The sequence below is a fragment of the Physeter macrocephalus genome, chromosome 15 (genome assembly GCF_002837175.3).
Source record: "Physeter macrocephalus isolate SW-GA chromosome 15, ASM283717v5, whole genome shotgun sequence".
In the NCBI taxonomy this organism is placed as follows: domain Eukaryota; kingdom Metazoa; phylum Chordata; class Mammalia; order Artiodactyla; family Physeteridae; genus Physeter; species Physeter macrocephalus.
Window position 1 is genome coordinate 52560880 of NC_041228.1, and position 18078 is coordinate 52578957.

The 18078-nt window shown below is 34.8% G+C and overlaps 1 protein-coding gene across 1 annotated transcript in view; it reads right to left on the reverse strand.

Moving 5' to 3' along the window:
* The window catches only part of RALYL (RALY RNA binding protein like), an 875975-nt gene that overhangs the window by 78043 nt on the left and 779854 nt on the right, over positions 1–18078 (reverse strand). Inside the window, exons 7-8 of the mRNA XM_024126995.2 lie at positions 12236–12349; positions 74–246 (exon numbers count right to left, since the gene is read on the reverse strand). Coding sequence (XP_023982763.1) covers positions 74–246; positions 12236–12349 — 287 coding nt within the window. The remainder of the gene's footprint in view (positions 1–73; positions 247–12235; positions 12350–18078) is intronic.

The following is an 18078-nucleotide window of genomic DNA, read 5'->3' on the forward strand; positions in this document are numbered from 1 at the left end:
TTAGAATGAATGAGTCGCTGACATGCTGGTACTATTACCAAAGGGGTGTGGACACCAAATGTTTAGTTCCTACCAGCTCATGACCCCCATCTTCATCGAAGTCCTCCTCTATCCCATCAGTCATCTCTTCTCCATCGGCATCTGGCCCTCCTTCAGCAGGCTCCTCCGTAGAGTGATCTGCATTCTCTGACACACATTCATCTTGGATCAGCTCTATACTCTCTTCCAATTGCTTCTTCTGAGCTTCTGGTGAGGGGGGGGAAAAAGCAAATGACTACTACTTTGGGTTGCTCATGAGCCATTTGGATAAACCATGAAAAAACAGTCTATGAATGGGTAAACTCTGTATTATTAAGTGTGTGAGGAAGAAAAAGTAATATTACATTAAGGTTGAATTTATTGTCATGTAAATTATGTTCATATCTCTGTGTATTTACATGTAAGCATATTATTTTTTAACAGAATTAGCAAAAAATTGGGGAATGCAGATGGTACTTGTATAAAAAGAAATGAAGATTTACATAAACAGATTGATCTTTCTGGTTATATGTAGTTCTTTCTGATAAGGATGTTCTCTCTAAGGAGAAAATACAGTAAAAAAAAAAAAGAAAATCAGCTAAAACATAGAATTTGTTCACTCAAGGAAGGAAGATGAAGAAAGCTCTTACTGACAAGTTCAAACCTAAGTGAAGAAGACAAAAAGTCACTGAGGAAAAAAGTACAAAAGCAGATATGTTGGCTGTCAACAACATGTCCATGTGAACAATAGTTTGATATTTTACACTAAATTTTGTTGGTATATGTGATTAACCACAAGGGTGAAGATTAAAATTCTGGTGTAAGAGAGCCCGCGTTCAATGTCGAGCTTCATCATTTACAAGCTTTGCGATGCTGAAATGATAAACCCTCCTTGTGCCTCAGTTTTCTCATCCACACAATCAGGATATACAGATTTTAACTTTCAGGGCCTGGAGTAGTAAATCAAAGTGTTTAGTTTAGTGATTTGCAAATAGTAAGTGCTCAACAAATGAAGCTACATTCTACATTAACAGAATTCCCTCTAATGCCAGGGTGTGTGCATTTTGTTCACAGAAATTTGCCCAATTGGGAATTATGCTGACAACATAATAATTATTTCCCCTAGTGGTTGGTTTTCTTCTCTTTTGAAATTACCAAGAAGCACTGGCTTTTGAATAAATAAGATTATCTTATGTACCTCCTTCTCTTATTCCCATGTGTACATGACTATGTCAAAAGCTATGTGCTTTTCACACTCATTTTGATTATTATTATTTTATCAGATGATTATCCCATTATTCGAGTTTTAAAAGATGTTGCACTTTGAGTTTATTTATTTATATTTTACAGCAATAAGGATAGTTTATAGAGTCAAAATATTTTGGGGTATTCATTCTTGGTCTTTTTCGTAATATGAGTTAAAAGGAAAATAAGCATTGTTATATACATTTTGACTCAGCACAAATCTTTTCAAACATAACTAATATGTAAATCAATAAATGGATAAACATTATGTATAAGTAAGAAGATATCCTCTCCTATAAATTGTTTAAAATTGTAATAATAGTTACTTATATAAATACAGGCGTAACTCCAACGAGATATTGCGGGTTCAGGATTCAGTTCCAGACCACTTTTTTTCTGTTCTTTGCTGTACACCTGAAACTAACAAAATATTGTAAATCAACTATATTTTAATTTTACAAAAAGCTGTGATGGGCAGACTAGTGAGAGCACTGAAAAGTTTGGAATCCTCTGATATTAATCATACCTTTGATCTTCCACTCTTTCTCCTAAAAGAGGTTTTAGTACTTATCACCTGACCCTCTCACTTCTAGCCACTCTGGGTCACTACGTTGGTGGTTCAAATGCCCTGATTCTCAAGGCCTGCTGTTGGTATTTTAAGAAAGAAAAAGGAATGAAGGTCTGGGATTGGATAATTATTATTCTATAAAAAATGTCCCTAATATTACAACTTTTCCTAAAGTCATACTTTCTCAATTTTAAGTCATTGTGTTTATTCTTTTGTTATAACACACAAATGGGCTTCTGGTTAAAATTCACATTATATTGGAAATTCATTTGGTCTGGCATATCTATTTCTTCTCTAATGACTTCAGAAATATATGTTCTCTAAGAACTGTCCCTTTTTGATGTTGAAAGTTATATTGTTTCTTTTTTTTTTTCCTCTAGAAAATCTCTGGTCCAAAAAGTGCAATGGATTTTCAGAGAATATATGTAGGACCAGATCTTGGAGTTGTGTAGTCTTCATTTGGCTTTGTGTAACAATTTGCTTCAGTTAGCTTTGGAATCCAAGTTGACTTTCCTGATCTTCTTAGTCGAATACAATCCCTCCTCCTTTGATCAACCAAAACGTGGATCAGATAGTTCTGTTGTTGTCTTCTCCTTTTCTCATTAGTGTTTAAGCTTTCTTGAAACTTGAGCTATTGCCTCAAAATGTCATTATCACACTCTAAGGGGATAATAAAGATATCAATCTTTTATAAAGTGAAAAGTGCATGAGGGGTAGAGAGAACATCAAAATATTTCTTGAGTCAGTTATCAAGAAATATTTTGATGTTCTCTGTACCCCTCATTGAATGCCTTATACAGAGAAGAGATAAGGTATTAGAGAGAATATAGGATTTGGGATCCACACTTTTGCTAATTACTAGTTCTAGTAACAGTAATTTTCTTTTCTAAAAGATGAGCATAAAGATGACATCTTTCAGAAGGCTACAGTATGCTCAAATGAGGAAAAAGAGGTGAATGCGTTTTTTAAAGTATAAAGGGCACACAAACATGTTCTCTTAAGAGGTTCTAAATAGTTCTTGAGTTGAATCTATTTTGATTACTTGATTGCTATAGATAAGTTGTCCATATCAAAATAATTCATCACTACTGATCATTAAGAATCATATATTACAAAGACAATTTTGGCTTTGACGTGGTCCCTTAATTTCTGTTTAGACAGACATAGTGTTTTAAGTTACTCTGTTTTGTGTATTAATGTACAACATACCTGTAATTCCTCTGATGACCTATTTCAAAGGCTGTTGTGTATTAATATAGTTCATTGTAAAAACATCCTATAACATCCTCATTCATCCAGTTATTAATTTGAAAGCTAGATGCATGGAAGACATTATCTGGGTTGAGAAAAAAAACTTAATTATAATGGCAATTGATTCATAGGAGTTTAACAGAAATACAATCAGTCTGTGTTTTAGTAATGTAGCCACCATAGATTTTTGTCATTATCTCAATGGGAAATGTTATAATCACTAAGCAGTGATAGGTTTCATGAAAAAAATCACACATGAAAGCATATCTTGTTTATAAAACTGTTGGTTCACAGCTTACCAAGCAGTTTTGATCCAGTTATTATCTTGTTGAAATAGAAAGAAACAAAGCAACTTCTTCTATTTTTATGAATTATCTAATTCTACTTCTATTAGAAAAGAGTAGTTTATTAGTAGTTGTTAGTTTTTTAGTTTATTCTTAACTTCATAACAGTCTCTTTATCTGCATAATTCTTTTTCTACTTCTCACTTTTACTCTTTATTGTGAGTGTTTGTGTGCATGTGTGCACGCACACGTGTGCATGCATTTATGTCTCGACTACTGAAGTTTCTTTGGGGCAGAAACCTTTTTATACGTTTTTGTATCCCTGGTGGCTCAGAGGCTTACATGTAAATTAAATATTTGTTGAATATATTCATGAATTTTTGTGGAACTAAAAAACTGAAAATAAATGTCTGGGTATCAAATTCTTTTCATACAGTCACAGTGATTTTTGAATTTGGCACCATGGTAGCAAAAATACAAATTCAAAGAACCTAAAAGAAACCTCCTTGAAACATTCTACACAAGAGCCCCACACTACTAAGGCAAAATCAGTCGTGGGGTATGAAAATTTCTGAGAAGAAAATTTTTCATGTTTATAACTGACAAGTCTCCAGGAGAAAAATAAACTATGAAGTCTTCAAGTGCTTGCAGGAGGAGGGCTGCCTTTGAACACTGGCATTTTTTTGAGTCTTTGTTGACTTTTTAAGTCAGAGTGAGGGGCAACCACAACATTTCTTTTGTGAGAAAAGTGAGTTAGGTTTAGATTTTTAAAAGAATATATCAGGAACCAAAAAGTTAGCAGCTTTGACTAAAAGATATCTCTAATATTATATAAATTATGAATTTCAACAGAAAAAAAGGTTTATTTTGGCTGCAAGTTAGTAAGTGCTTACAAAGTGCTGACTATGGGACATTCATTACCGTTAGGTCTTGAAATATCCTGAAGGGCAGGCTTATTTATCATTTTTCCAGAAGGAGAAATTGAGGCATACATATATTCAGTAAGGTGCCCACAGTTACTATATACAAGAGTTGAAATTACCACCTAAGGCTTTCTGACTCCATAGCCTGGGCTGCTTTCTAATATATTTCTAGAAAAAAAGCCTAATTTGACATACCAGGGGAGTGTTTTGAATCGTTTCAGGAACCAGACAATTTCTTTTTGAGGTTTTAATTTTTTTTATTAAAAAGTATTTTTACTGAAGTATAGTTGGTTTACAATGTTGTGTTAATTACTTCTGTGCAGCAAAATTATTCAATTATATATACATTCTATTTGTAACTATTCTTTTCCATTATGGTTTATCATAGGATATTGAGCATAGTTCTCTGTGTTATACAGTAGGACCTTGTGGTTTATCCATCCTATATATAAAAGCCTATATCTGCTGACTCCAGCCTCCCACTCCATCCCTCCCCCAACCCCCGCCCCCTTGGCAACCACCAGTCTGTTCTCTATGTCCATGATTATGTTTCCATTTCCTAGATAGGTTCATTTGTGTCATATATTAGATTCCATGTATAAATGATATCATATGGTATTTATCTTTCTCTTTCTGACTTACTTCACTTAGTATGAGACTGTCTAGTTGCATCCATGTTGCTGCAAATGGCATTATTTCATTTTTTTTAATGGCTGAGTAGTATTCCATTGTATATATGTACCACATCTTCTTTATCCATTCATCTGTTGATGGACATTTATGTTGTTTCCATGTCTTGGCTATTGCAAATAGTGCTGCTATGAACATAGGGGTGCATATATCTTTTTGAATTATAGTTTTGTCTGATGTATGCCAAGGAGTGGGATTGCTGGATAATATGGTAATTCTATTTTTAGTTTTCTGAAGAACTTCCATACTGTTTTCCACAGTGGCTGCACCAACTTACATTCCCAACAACATGTAGGAGGGAAGAACCAGACAATTTTAAATTCAAGAATGAAGAAATCTGCTCAGTTAGAAGCACATGTTCAAACTAAACAATGGCTATCAAAGGAAACGAAGTGCAACGTGACAGGTAAATACTTCTGTTTAAGGGAAAATGCCTCAGGCTTTAAAAAGCCCTGAATGGAAAGAATTTGATATAAAATTTTAATCCTCATATTCAAATATTTTTTTCTGTACCTCTCATTTCTATTTCAGCATGTATATATGATTTAGAAGACAAGTTAGAATTGTTAGGATTTATGTTCAAAGCATTTTTATTAAATTCACTTTGCTGTAGAGCTATTATCATTAATATAACTTTGAAAATTGGTTGAGTTGGCAATTAAGTTTTTTGACATGCTGACTTAATTGCTAACTAATTGCTAGCTGTATTGTACTTAGCAGATGGTTGGAAAGGATGTTGATATAAAAACAGTCACATTATTCATCAGAGCCAGCTAGTAGCTTCAAATTATTGTTTTCACATTGCAGTATAAACTGTATTTTTAAAAAATTCTACAATACCTGTGTATAATATGAATTTAACTCAATGATTCCAGTAAATGCCATTTAGAAAGATGCGCTTATTATGGCTGGTGTCACTAACAATGACATAAATGAGCATTAGGGAAGGTATGCAGGAGGAATGCTTTTAGATTAAAATACCAGTTACATAAGTACATTCCTGGTGAAAATGACCTCAAAGTTGTTCACAAGAAGTATCCTCGATAGTTGAGGTGACCATAGATTCAATATAAATCACTTAATATAAGTGATTCAATATAAATCACATAAAAAATTACTGAGATATTGTGTTTATTTAAATCTCACAATAACTTTAAGGAATAATTATAATTTTAAGGAATTATTTTACCCATTTTATAAATTTTATAACGACCTTTCCAAATTTTATGCAGGTAGTAAGTTCTGGGACTAGATCGCTTGTAGGATGTGAACCTAGATCTGTTTGATTCCCAAGTCTGGGGGCTTGGATGTTTTAGTAGTGTAAATCAATTTGCCCCAAGGAAGATGAATTAGGGAGGAACTAGAAGTGTAGAGAACAGCTAAAAGTTCTTAAAAAAAATAAGGTGACTGCAATAGAGCAAGTGAGCGGGCTTGGGTATCAGCAGTACCATTGAGAGAATAGAAGGGATGGAGTAAAAAGATGCCAAAAGCCAGATTTTGCAATACTCTCTAGAGCAGGAATGGAAGATGATATCGAGGTTGGCAATGTGATTGACAGGATTTATATAATGGTGATGTGACAGAGGCAGAGTGCAGAGAGAAGAGTATATTTAGAGGAGAAAGAGTTCAATTTTTAAAGACTATGATTGAGTTGTTACTAAGAAACCCTTAATGTTCCCCTCAGCTTGACTGCACTTTTGACAGACTCCATTCTGATTATGGGCCCTGACCTCCTTTTTCTTACAGCATTTACTTTAGAAACCTTGCACCTGTAAATTCTTTCTATGCCCCTTTGAGTTGTACAACTTTTATAACCCAGGCATGTCTTTTCAAGACCTGGAGGCTCTCCCTTTGAAATGTAATCATCAGAAAAACATAGGACTCCTGGCTCCCAGTCTCTGTGGGCCAGTAGGAGCCTAACTTCCATAGGGTCAATCAGCAAACATGGATGGTCTCATCATATGGATCAACCTCCCTACTAACATCCTCTAATACTTTTCAGTCAGCTCACTCTTGCATTTAAAAACCCTCCTACCTTTTGTTTCAGTAAAGCTGAGTTCAATTTCCATCCCCTATTGCAATAGTTTTGACCCCTATTACAGTAGTCTTGAATGAAGTCTTCCTTGCCATTTTTAACAAGTGTCCAGTGACACTTATCTGAAGGATGGACACTGGAGCTCTCTAGGAAGCAGCTGGAAAAGTTTTGATCCATTTGCTAGAGACAACTCAATCTCTTTTTTTCCCCATAAATTGAGCTTCTTTAAAACATTTAATTTTTGTAGTTAAATATTTCTACAAGACTTGTTAATGAAAAACAGTAGTCTTCTCTTCCCATTTGCTTACCATTTCCAGCTCTTTAAGGGCTTTATACTCACTTAGCTGATTCTTTTAAATATGTGCCCTCATATTTCTAAAGAGCATGTTTATATTGCTACTTCTTGATTAGTTTTATACACAATCTATTAACATCACCCTTGGGAAGCTGAGGATTCAGCTTACTTACCATCCCCACTTACTTCCCATCTCCCTCAAGAGTTATATTGTAAATTGTATTAGATCAGTTTTCAGTTTTTACATAAATTAAAAAATGTAAATGCATTGGGCAGCTAAGTTGTTAGTATATAATGAATAATTTGTTCTTTTCCAAGCAATATTTTACTTTCTTTGGAATTAAAAATTGCCTTTGGTTGTTTGTTTGTTTTAACTTGGTACTTGTACTAAGTACATGTACTCCTTTCTATATGCTTAAACAAACTAACCTGTCCCTCAACCAGATGTGTAAATCTCATCTCAAACAATTCACTTCCCCAACTATTAGCCACTGAATCCATTTAATCTTCTTGAAAAAATCTCTCCCAGAACTTTTGAGCAGGTCTTATCTGTACTCATTACTTTCCAGGTCTCTTTCACAGCTCATATGCTAGAATCTTCTTTATCATTATCCTGAGGATTCCCTTTGCCTTTGGATTCCCTGCTTTGGGAACTTTTTTCCCATGAAAAAATTGTTTTTGGATGTTCCTTCTCTTTCTGTAACCAGCACATCACCAATCTAATACAAAGTGTAAGATAGCAGTTAGGTATTCAGGACAGAACTAGTAGCCACATTATAGGTGGCAACAGTCAGATCATATCTGGAGCAACGTCTTCCATTCTGAGTACCACAATCTGTAGTTGACAAACTATACAGTGACTAGAGAAGAGAGATGACAATGGTTCAAGATGCAAAACTAAATGACATGAGAAGCAGCTAAAGAAATTACTGATATTTATCTAGAGAAAAGATGGCGTCAAAGATGCTTTGACCAAGATTTGAATGCCGCTAAGTTGAGCATCTATGGGCCAATTATATTGACTCTACTCAAAAGTTTTGGAAGGGTGAGAATACTACAGCTCTTTTATATATTTAATTGGCTGATACAGCCACAAGAGATTAGATATTAAGCTTGGTTTTAGGGTACATAAAAAGAATAACTGAACCACGTGAAAGCAAAGTCCATTTTGGCTCTGTATAAGGAGAACTTACCATAGGAGTCTGAGACACAAATATGATCAAGGACCAAGCAAGTAACATAAATGTGTGAATTGGCTGGATAAAGATATTAGCAAACTGAAAAGTGCATGCCACGTATAATATGGCAGCAGTATTGAAAGATTCCAATTTTTCAAAAGAAGTTATATATCTTGACATTTATCTGTAATATTCTAATTCTTGGACATTAATTTATTAAAAAAATCTGTATCTTTTACCAAACATATGGACAGGATGAATTTATCCTGATGGGACTGATGTGTGACCTCTCTAGTCGTTAGGTCTAGTCGATACGGTAGGTTGGCTATTTTCATTGGAATTGTCCAAGTGAGTTTGGCTGGTCATATAGGAAGCACATCACTGAGAATAAAGTTGAATTAAAGAATGCTTAATTGTCTTTTCATATCAGAGAGTCTTTGCCTGAAATTTGATTTTTTAAAAGATGTCATTGCTCATTGTATGATACTCATGATACTCAGTCTTTAGTTTTCCTTCTCACTCTTTTCACCCTTTATGGTCATTTTACATCACTTTGTAAACCACATATAAATTGTGGTCTTCATATGTGGCAATTTATGATTCTCTCTTAAAAGAATTTTCTAGGAATGAGGCACAATTGTAGGATAAATTGTTATGTGTTATTTGTTGTTTTCAGTAATCTATAGTCACCATATCCCAAAGTAATGTTATTTGAATTATTCAAATAGGAAAAAATAACATATGCAGGGTGGATTCATACTAATCATAATTTAAAAGCTGGAATATATGCTTGAGGCCATAGTCCCTTCCTCTAGTTTACACTTGAAGGGCTTGAGACCTAGAAAAGTAAAATGACCTGCTAAATCGTGTCCAGTGCATAGTACATGGTTGGAAAAGTCAGAAAAGTTAGAGAAAACATGACCTTGTTCTGAGGAAGTTTATAACATCAAAGGAAGAGACAGGGTACCATGCAACATCTATTAGCAGTAATTTAAGGTACAGAGAATCCAAAATGATGTCATTATACCTTGTTACAATTATTCCTGATAGCTTAGGAATTCACTTCAAAAGAAAAAGAAAAAAAGTGATCCTATGAAACTTGAACTCAGGACAAGCTCCATGCTTTGTGGCTTTATCCTGTTTGTAACCCTCCATCTCCTTCCTGCCACTATTCTATGCTGGAAACTTTCATCATCAAATGACTAAGAGTAAACTGGGAATGAGAGATGTATAAAAGAGCAATAGTGAAGAATAAATGTTAACTACCTTAAAATTGGCTTGCAACCAAATAAACATTAAAATGGGTGTCTCCTAAAAGTTAATAAGGAAGTATTGAGCACTTAAAAAGAAATTTAATGTATTTCTCTCCACTTTCCATAATGTAGTATTGACTCCATACAGCACTGCTTTCTTTTCATAAAGATAATATAGAAAATGATCATCTTATCTCCATAAATATGAATACTGTTCAGGAGACAATTACTATGAAACTGAAATTACAAATTAAATAATTCCATTTTCTTCCTGACATGTTCAAGTAAGAAAGACATAAATATCAAAGGCCTAAGCCTATCATTTTAAAAATAACTGTCTTATGACTGGGAAAGTTTAAGCACATACAAAAATAAGGTGACAGCCTTTCATGAAAAGAAAATGCAAGCTTTGAATTTTAGTGTCACGTTTATAGATGATCTTCTAAGAAGATATGTGGAAGGTATTATTCATTGCAGGAAACTGGAAATTATAATATGATGGAATAAGGATCACATTTTTCTCGTTGAGGTGATTTATATTTAAATGAGTTCTCCATAATCCTTTAAACTGAAGTGCAAATTGGTTATCAAAGTCCTTTGCTCTAAGGGTTGTTTTACATAATAATGAATTTCACATAAGTTCCTCAAAGGGAAATATTGATTTAGGCAACATCACAGGGTATTTCAATTCCAGCAACACTTTAGATTAGTGCCATAGACAGCATATAAAAAAATTTATAAAATCTAAATTTCTCTATTAAGAAGTGTAGGCAGCATATTTTTTCTCAATAGAAAATATAACAAAAGTTTTTAATAAAAATGAGCCTATTTTATTTATTATTTACCTACCACTTCTAACCCACATTAACTTACCAAAAGTTAGTGAGAATCTACCATGTGCTAGGTATATGGCTTATTGTTTTAGAAATAGTCTGCATGATAGTAGTAGGAAATATTCGTTTGCCTATATATGTTTATGTTACTAACAAGACCAAATAGCACCAATTATTGAGCCTTTACTCTGTGTTAGTTACTGTACTATACAACTTACATGCACTACTTTACTCATTTCTCACGTTGCCAGGTAGCCATTACTGTCCTCATTTTATAAATGAGAAAACTGAGGCTAAGAAGTTGTGAGGATTTGAACCACAGTATATTTCTCTCACACATTATGCTGTAACACTACCTCACTGCTGGCTTCTTTTCAGTCTTGAACCCTGCATGCCTCATTACCAGAAGGTAAGCTCTAGTCATCTTCCCAGTGATACAGTCAACAAACAGGCAGGTTCCTCTTTGTTGTAACTCAGTGGCCCTAGATCCCAAGTGGTTCTCATCAGTTAGTTGTTACCAGGGTAGCCTCACTTCAGGGAAATCCTGGGACCAGCCCCCGGGTGGAACCTGAGATTGTTCCAATGTTCCTATAACATTGGAAAGAGCAGTGCTTTCACTCACAAGACCTGGGTTTGAGACCTAGGTCTATCACAAACTATTTATGTGGCTATGGAAAAGTCAGTTCACCTCCTTGAACCTTCATTTTCTCATCTGCAAAATGCAGAGGTTGGATTTGATCAATGTTTTTCAAAACTGTATTGTTTATTTTTGAAAAAGTGAAGCACTTTTAGCAAATGAAGTCTTATGTTGAATCTCATCATATAAAAAAGATACAGGTAGAGCTACACTGTTTGCAACAAAGGCTTGGTTTGGAGGAGGCATGAGTTCATCTTCCTCCTGGGTGTTCTTCTAGCACTCATCTCATCTCCAAGGGGTCTCTGAGGCATCAAAGACCCTGCAGAATACAATTTGCAAATTATGCACTAGCTCATCTGTAAGTTTATGCCAGTTCTCATAGTGTATGATTTTAAAACTGTCTGTTGCCATATAAAAGGATATTAGAATTTTATTAGCATGGAACGAGGGTCAGGGCAGATAATTCAAAGGAGAGAGGACATTAAGTTAAAGAATTAAGTCAAATGATGTGGCCTTGGGTGGCCAGGCATACCGTTGATACTGAGATCCTGAAAACAGGTTCTGAAGTTTTGCAGAGTTGCAGCAATGCAAGAGTGGGGCTTTATAATCATGGTTTTTGAAATCTGTTAAATTTTGCTGCAGTTAATTTAAGGAAATATGAATATAATTTTAGCCCAATAGAACATTTCATTGATTGATTTAATTTTCTTAAAGTTTACTTGATATTGAGATGTAAACTTTTAATTATGATCCAACTGTTACTTATTATTAGCATCAAAATACTTTTCCTTTTTGACCTTCTTTTTAAAAATATGAATTTTAGGCAAATTGGCTCACCTTCTCTAAAAAGTTAAAAATCAGATTCCATCATTGCAAGTCTAAGCTTAAAGACTGTATTCATGTTGCTGTACTAAACTCTATTAAACTCAGCCAGAATCCCCCTGGGCCTGCGCTGTCTCCGTGATTGACACTGTCTCAATGGTTTAATTCTGACATGTCTGTGGCCACAGATCTTTTTCACTTACCTGCCTCTGCCTTCTGCTGCTTCTCAATCTTCTCCAGCCGCCCTAGCAAGGAGTCAATTTTAGTTTTGATCTGGGTTAATTCTTTCTTGATTGTCTGTAATTCATCTGATTTCACTGGAAAGGGGAAAAGGGAAAGAATGCAACAGAACATCAAATGCACCACGACCCACTTAGAGCACAACTCAAAGACACCCATGTTTTCTCAGGACTGTGTCACATCACATAGGATACTTTTCAATCTTATCTGTTTCTCATTGCTTCCAGTGATCTTGCAATACTGGATGACTTTGCCAATTACAAGCAGTGATTCTCAGCGATGTGAACATTTGGTACTAAATCTTTTCACTGAAAGTTATGCAATGGTATTGAGGAATCTAGAAATGTTTTATACACTAACTAAAGATACTAAATTCAGTGCAAATTGTAGAGTAAATCTGTAATGTAAGACGGATTCAGATTGAGGAATGATTAAATCATGACAGGTATGCTTTGAGAACTATGATACTGCTTTGAGGACTATGTTGTAATGTATATTTCAGTGATATTTTTAATCCAGTTCCTGAGTGATTGATTGAAACCAAGACATAACATTTGTCCTCTAAAAAAGTGTCTTAAATGCTAGAGAACTCTCTCCAACTTGCTGTACTTTTGCTACTTTCTTTATTAAAAACTGCAGCAATGGGTTGTGTGTGCCTCTTTTTAAGCCCTGGGGCTGGAAGGAAAGGAAATTCACTGAAGTCCCCGCTGATATTTTCTACAGTCGTGGCTCCTTTTCCAGGTTTTGAGTGTTTAATGGGACTATCTAAAAATGGAACTAACACAAGATTGACTACTTTTAATTTGGCAAATAAGGATGTTAAACACAACAAACATCCTACTATCAATGATAAGAAAAGGTCAATTTCCTATTTTAAGGACATCCTTTCAATGAAGTATGTTTATGTTTATGAAAAATTCACTGCACTGTTCTATTTTAAGGACATCCTTTCAATGAAGTATGTTTATGTTTATGAAAAATTCACTGCACTGTTCTATTTTAAGGACATCCTTTCAATGAAGTATGTTTATGTTTATGAAAAATTCACTGCACTGTTCTTATTTTCCCATTTCTTTGAGAATCACTGGAAACTTTGTCATGAACCCTCAATAATGAGATCAAAGATTTTTAAAGCTATAAATCTAGAAGAACTAAACCTGTCTATGAGCTTTCATTAGGTGAGTTTTGGGTTATCCATGCCTCAGCAGAGAACTATGCTTCAATATCTGGGGTAAAGATCTTGATTTCAGTCTATTATTCTTTTCTGTCACTTTTCCTTTCAAGTTTGTAATAAACTTGGCTTGGATATTCCTGAAGAAATTGAGTGTTTAGTTTGATTGATTCTTTAGTCTTCAGAAATTTTTTATAAGTAGTTAAAAACTAAATGCAATATATGTTTGCTTGAAATAGAGCTAGTTGTCAACTAAGACATATGATATAATCTATATGATAAATTATGTATCAATATACACTAACTGCTCAAATGAAGAATAGATTTTTTTTCCAATATAAACATGAAAAAACATTTTCTATTATAAAATCAGAAATTTTTCATAACAAGCAGATTTTTATTTATGATACAAAGTAGTTTGCAAAATAAAAACTACAAGAAAAAGCGATCCTGTAGAGTTTCTATTATGAAGAACGAGACTGAAAGTGGAACACAGTTTAAAATAGAAAATTGTTCCTATGGCAATTATTTCTAAGACATCAAAGTGCCATTGTTGAGTCACAGCTATCTTTGAAACATCATCTGTCACAATTGCAAATTGATTCAGCTTTGAAGAATTTTCATTTCCTTTGATGGAAGCATGTCATGCAGTTTTACTTAAACCTATCAAATTTAATAGAAAATATTTTATCTTAAAACATTAGATTTCAGTGCAGGAGAAATGGGACTGTGGCTGGAAACAAATAGGATATATTTTTTAGTAAGTAAAGTCACTCCTCAGCCCAGAAATGAGGTTGACTAATTATCTCCTTAAAAAACATAACTAAACAAATCACTAATACCCTATTTAGTAGAAACTATATTGAGACTCATGTCTAACACTGTAGAAATGTCTTTTAAGATCAGAGCGATATAATTATAAAATTTGGGGCTACTTAGTTAATGTGATTCAAGCTTAGATACAGCTAAGGATGTAATCCAGACATCCTATCTGCTCTTTCCTGGTCCTTCCCAGGGGAAGTTGAATCAGTCTCCAGGCCTGTGAAAACTGCCCAGCTCCAATCTTGGAACGGCTAGCAGCAAATGCTCATCATGGTCTTGCAAAACAAGGCTTAGAAATAGTCTTGCTTCTTGAGCAATTGTGAAAGTTGTTTCCTTACTGCATTCAGTGCTCTCCTTGGGAGAAGGCTGCCCACTCACCTGGCCTAGTTGGTTGTAGCCCTGTTTCTCCCTCCTTTGGTTGTATTCTTTATCTATAGATGGAATATGGTTTTGTGCTGTTGTGTCTGGTTTCCAGATCATATTGCTGGGATAAGCCACCTCTGTGTCTGATATACTTCTCTTTCCAATCTTTTCTGACTTTTTCTACTTTTGGGGGGCTCCTTTAACAATTTTTCCACTGCACCATGGATTAAGCTCCTGTCTGTTTTTACTTACTCTATCAACATAGATGTATATTTTACAACTATAGATTTCCAAACCTAGAATTTTAAAAATCTTTGCAACTTGGATTTCTGATATTTTTTTGAAAATTAAAGTCAGTTCAGAGTTAAGGAGAGTCTTAGGTGTAAAACAACCCTGTCCATTTTCTTTTCTTTTCTTTTTACATCTTTCTTTTCCTATCCATTTCCACTGCACTCTCAATTGGGCTTCTGCTTTTAGTTCACCCAGACTCTTACATAGTGAACTCAGAGTAATATATATAAAAGTCATAAGTCCTCCCTACTGAAAACTTCCAGAATGTCCCCATTTCTATAGGAAAAAGACCAAAAGCACACATGCACCAAATCTTTAAACTGGTATTTAGGGTCTGCTCCAAAGTATATTTCCAGGTGTATATTCCATTTCTTATTAAAGCAAACTCTTCACTTGAACAGAACAGCTTAATGCTTAATCTAATAGTATATGGAATCAGATAGACTCTAGTTTGCATCTATGTCCATTGGAGAGTCACTTGTAATCATTAAGATTCAGGTTCCTTATCTTTAACTTCCATCCTTTACCCTAAAGACTTGTTATAGGAATTTAATGAGATAATGAACACAAAGCACTTTAACACCATGATCAGAATATCACCAGGCAAAATACATGGTAGAAGCAGAAGCTATTATTATTATTTACATGCCTATTCCAGCAAAGACTCTTTCTCTCCCCAAATATGTCTACCTGCCTTTTGGAGCTTAGTTTTAGTCTTGCCTCCCCTATTAATTCTTCTTCGTTTAATCCACTGGAGGGTGTATCTCTTATCTGTAATCTATTTAACAGCATCTCACATTTACTGCTAGACACATATTGCTAGCTGATTTTTCCTTTATATATCTACTTTTCATATTAACTTGCAGACTTCTTGAGAGTGAAGACCTAATTAGGCATTGAAGAATTTTAGGAGTCATGCTTTTCTGTGTTTTAATAAGCTCCTTCTCCTCTTATTGACTGATGAGGCTCCTGATGCTTACGATGAAGTCCTAGGCTGTGAAGTCTGTCCTCCTTAATTAAAAAAATGATATTAACAGGTTTAAGAAGAGGTCCTATATCAAATTGGTACCTAATGAAAACTTTTTGCCTTCTCATCATATACCAGATCCAAGAAAAATTATTCAGATTCCTGCGTAAATTATTCAGATTTCTCATGATACAACTTTTTAAAAGAAGGAATATTGGATGGTTGTCTGAAGCAAGACATATTAATGGATTTACCCCATCATAGGCTCTCTACAACCAAATTTTTTGAATGAAGAGAGGGCATCCAATCACTTCTTTCCACTTTCTCTCCCTCCCTCCCTCTTTCCCTCTCTCTCCTTCCTTCCTTAATAAAACGTGCATTCTTAACAGAACTTAGTTCAGTGTATTAAACACAGTAAGAATTACCAAATACCAGAAAATTTGTAGGTATGTGTATGTAGATATGGTTACACCGCACGCCAACTTCAAACAGACCAACAAATTTTATTAAAAGCTTTGTGTATGTGCTGGGCACTATTTTTGAGTTTCCTGTCTATTGGGAAGATAGATAAGCAAAGAGGAAGCGCAAAAAGAAAATTAGCATGGAAATATGCCTTTTCTCCAGAAGCACTATGAGGAAAGAATACGAAAGTAACCCATGCCTGTGGTAACAACTCTTTTCCCAATTCCACCTAGTACTCTAAATCCATAATCCTCATTTTTTAAGATACATTGGCAGAGGATATAACACCATTATTTATATTTATATAGAGTATTAGTGCGAGTCAGGAGTATTTCTTTTGCTAAGAATAATAACGAATACTTTAAATCAACTTGCTGTTATGCAGTTTCCCCCTAATATAGACAAGCTAGAAGCTTGGGAAAATGAGATCTAATTACTGAAGATTATGAATCCTGCAATTTAAAAATTATGAATTTTAGAATTTGAGAAAATTGCTTTATTTCCCAGCCAGCTCCAAGTTACCATCTCTTGCCTCATTTTCTTCTTGCTTTTCTAATTATCTTAGTCTCTACGTAGTCACACCTGTTGTGTCCCTTGAATATGTCTTTTGTTTTCAGACATCCATACCTTTGTTTCTGTTGTTTTCATTGGCCTGTCTTACACTCTCATCTTCCTCACCTAGTAAATGCCATTTAATACTTAAATATTCAGCTCAAATCTACCTACATTGTAAAGTCATCCTCAATTTTTGATCATCTTCTTCAACAATCTCATCCTCCTCCCAGCCATACTTCTCTGCATGATCATTTCTTTAAATGTCTCTCTCCATGACAAGAGCAGGAACTACTCTCATTCTTTTTTAAACTGCTCTCATTTTTTAACTCAAGTGTCTAACATATTTGCTCAACAATATTTATGGAGACCCATTATTGTCAGGCTCCTTCCCAGGAGCTGGGGATGTATTAGTTAACAAGAGAGATGAAAGTCCCTGAAATTGTGGAAATCCCATCTAGGTGTGGAAGAAGACAATTAACAAACATCCATATATCTATATCTATAGCTATATATGGGAGAGAGAGAAAGAGGTTTGCAGCAATTTTCTTTACAAGTATACATTTAACACAATGAAAAAAACACTGATATAGCTAAGTCTAGTTAATAGTAGTGTAACCATAGGTATCTTTTGATAATTATATTATCTTAAACTACAAACTACACTGTTTCAGACTACAGTGAAATATACACCTCCAGATGGGGAAAAAATAATGAAGACAAGAAGTTAGGGAAGGCCTGGCTAGGGAGTGAGATTTGTCATTTTATACAGGGTGGTCAGGGAAAGCTCCACTAATAAGGTGACATTGGGGGAAAAGTTTCAGTAAGGGGAGAAAGCAAGTCATTGGAATGTCTACGGATGGTGGGATGGGGGAAATATGAGGTAGAGGAACTATAAATGCAAAGGCCAGAGACAAGCGTGTACTTGGGGTGTGTAAGGGACAGCAAAGAGGCCAACGTGGCTGGAGTGGAAAGAGCAAGTGGGAGAAGAGTATGAACAGTCAGGAGGTAAGGCGGGGACTTGAGCAGGGGAAAAACACATGGAGAATATTGTACAGAGTCTTTTTGGCCAGAGTAACACTGTGGCTTTTACTCTGAGTCATGTAGGTGTCACTGATTTACCTGAAGAGCATCATTCTGACTTCGTGTTGTGCAAAGACTGCAGAAAGCAAGGGTGG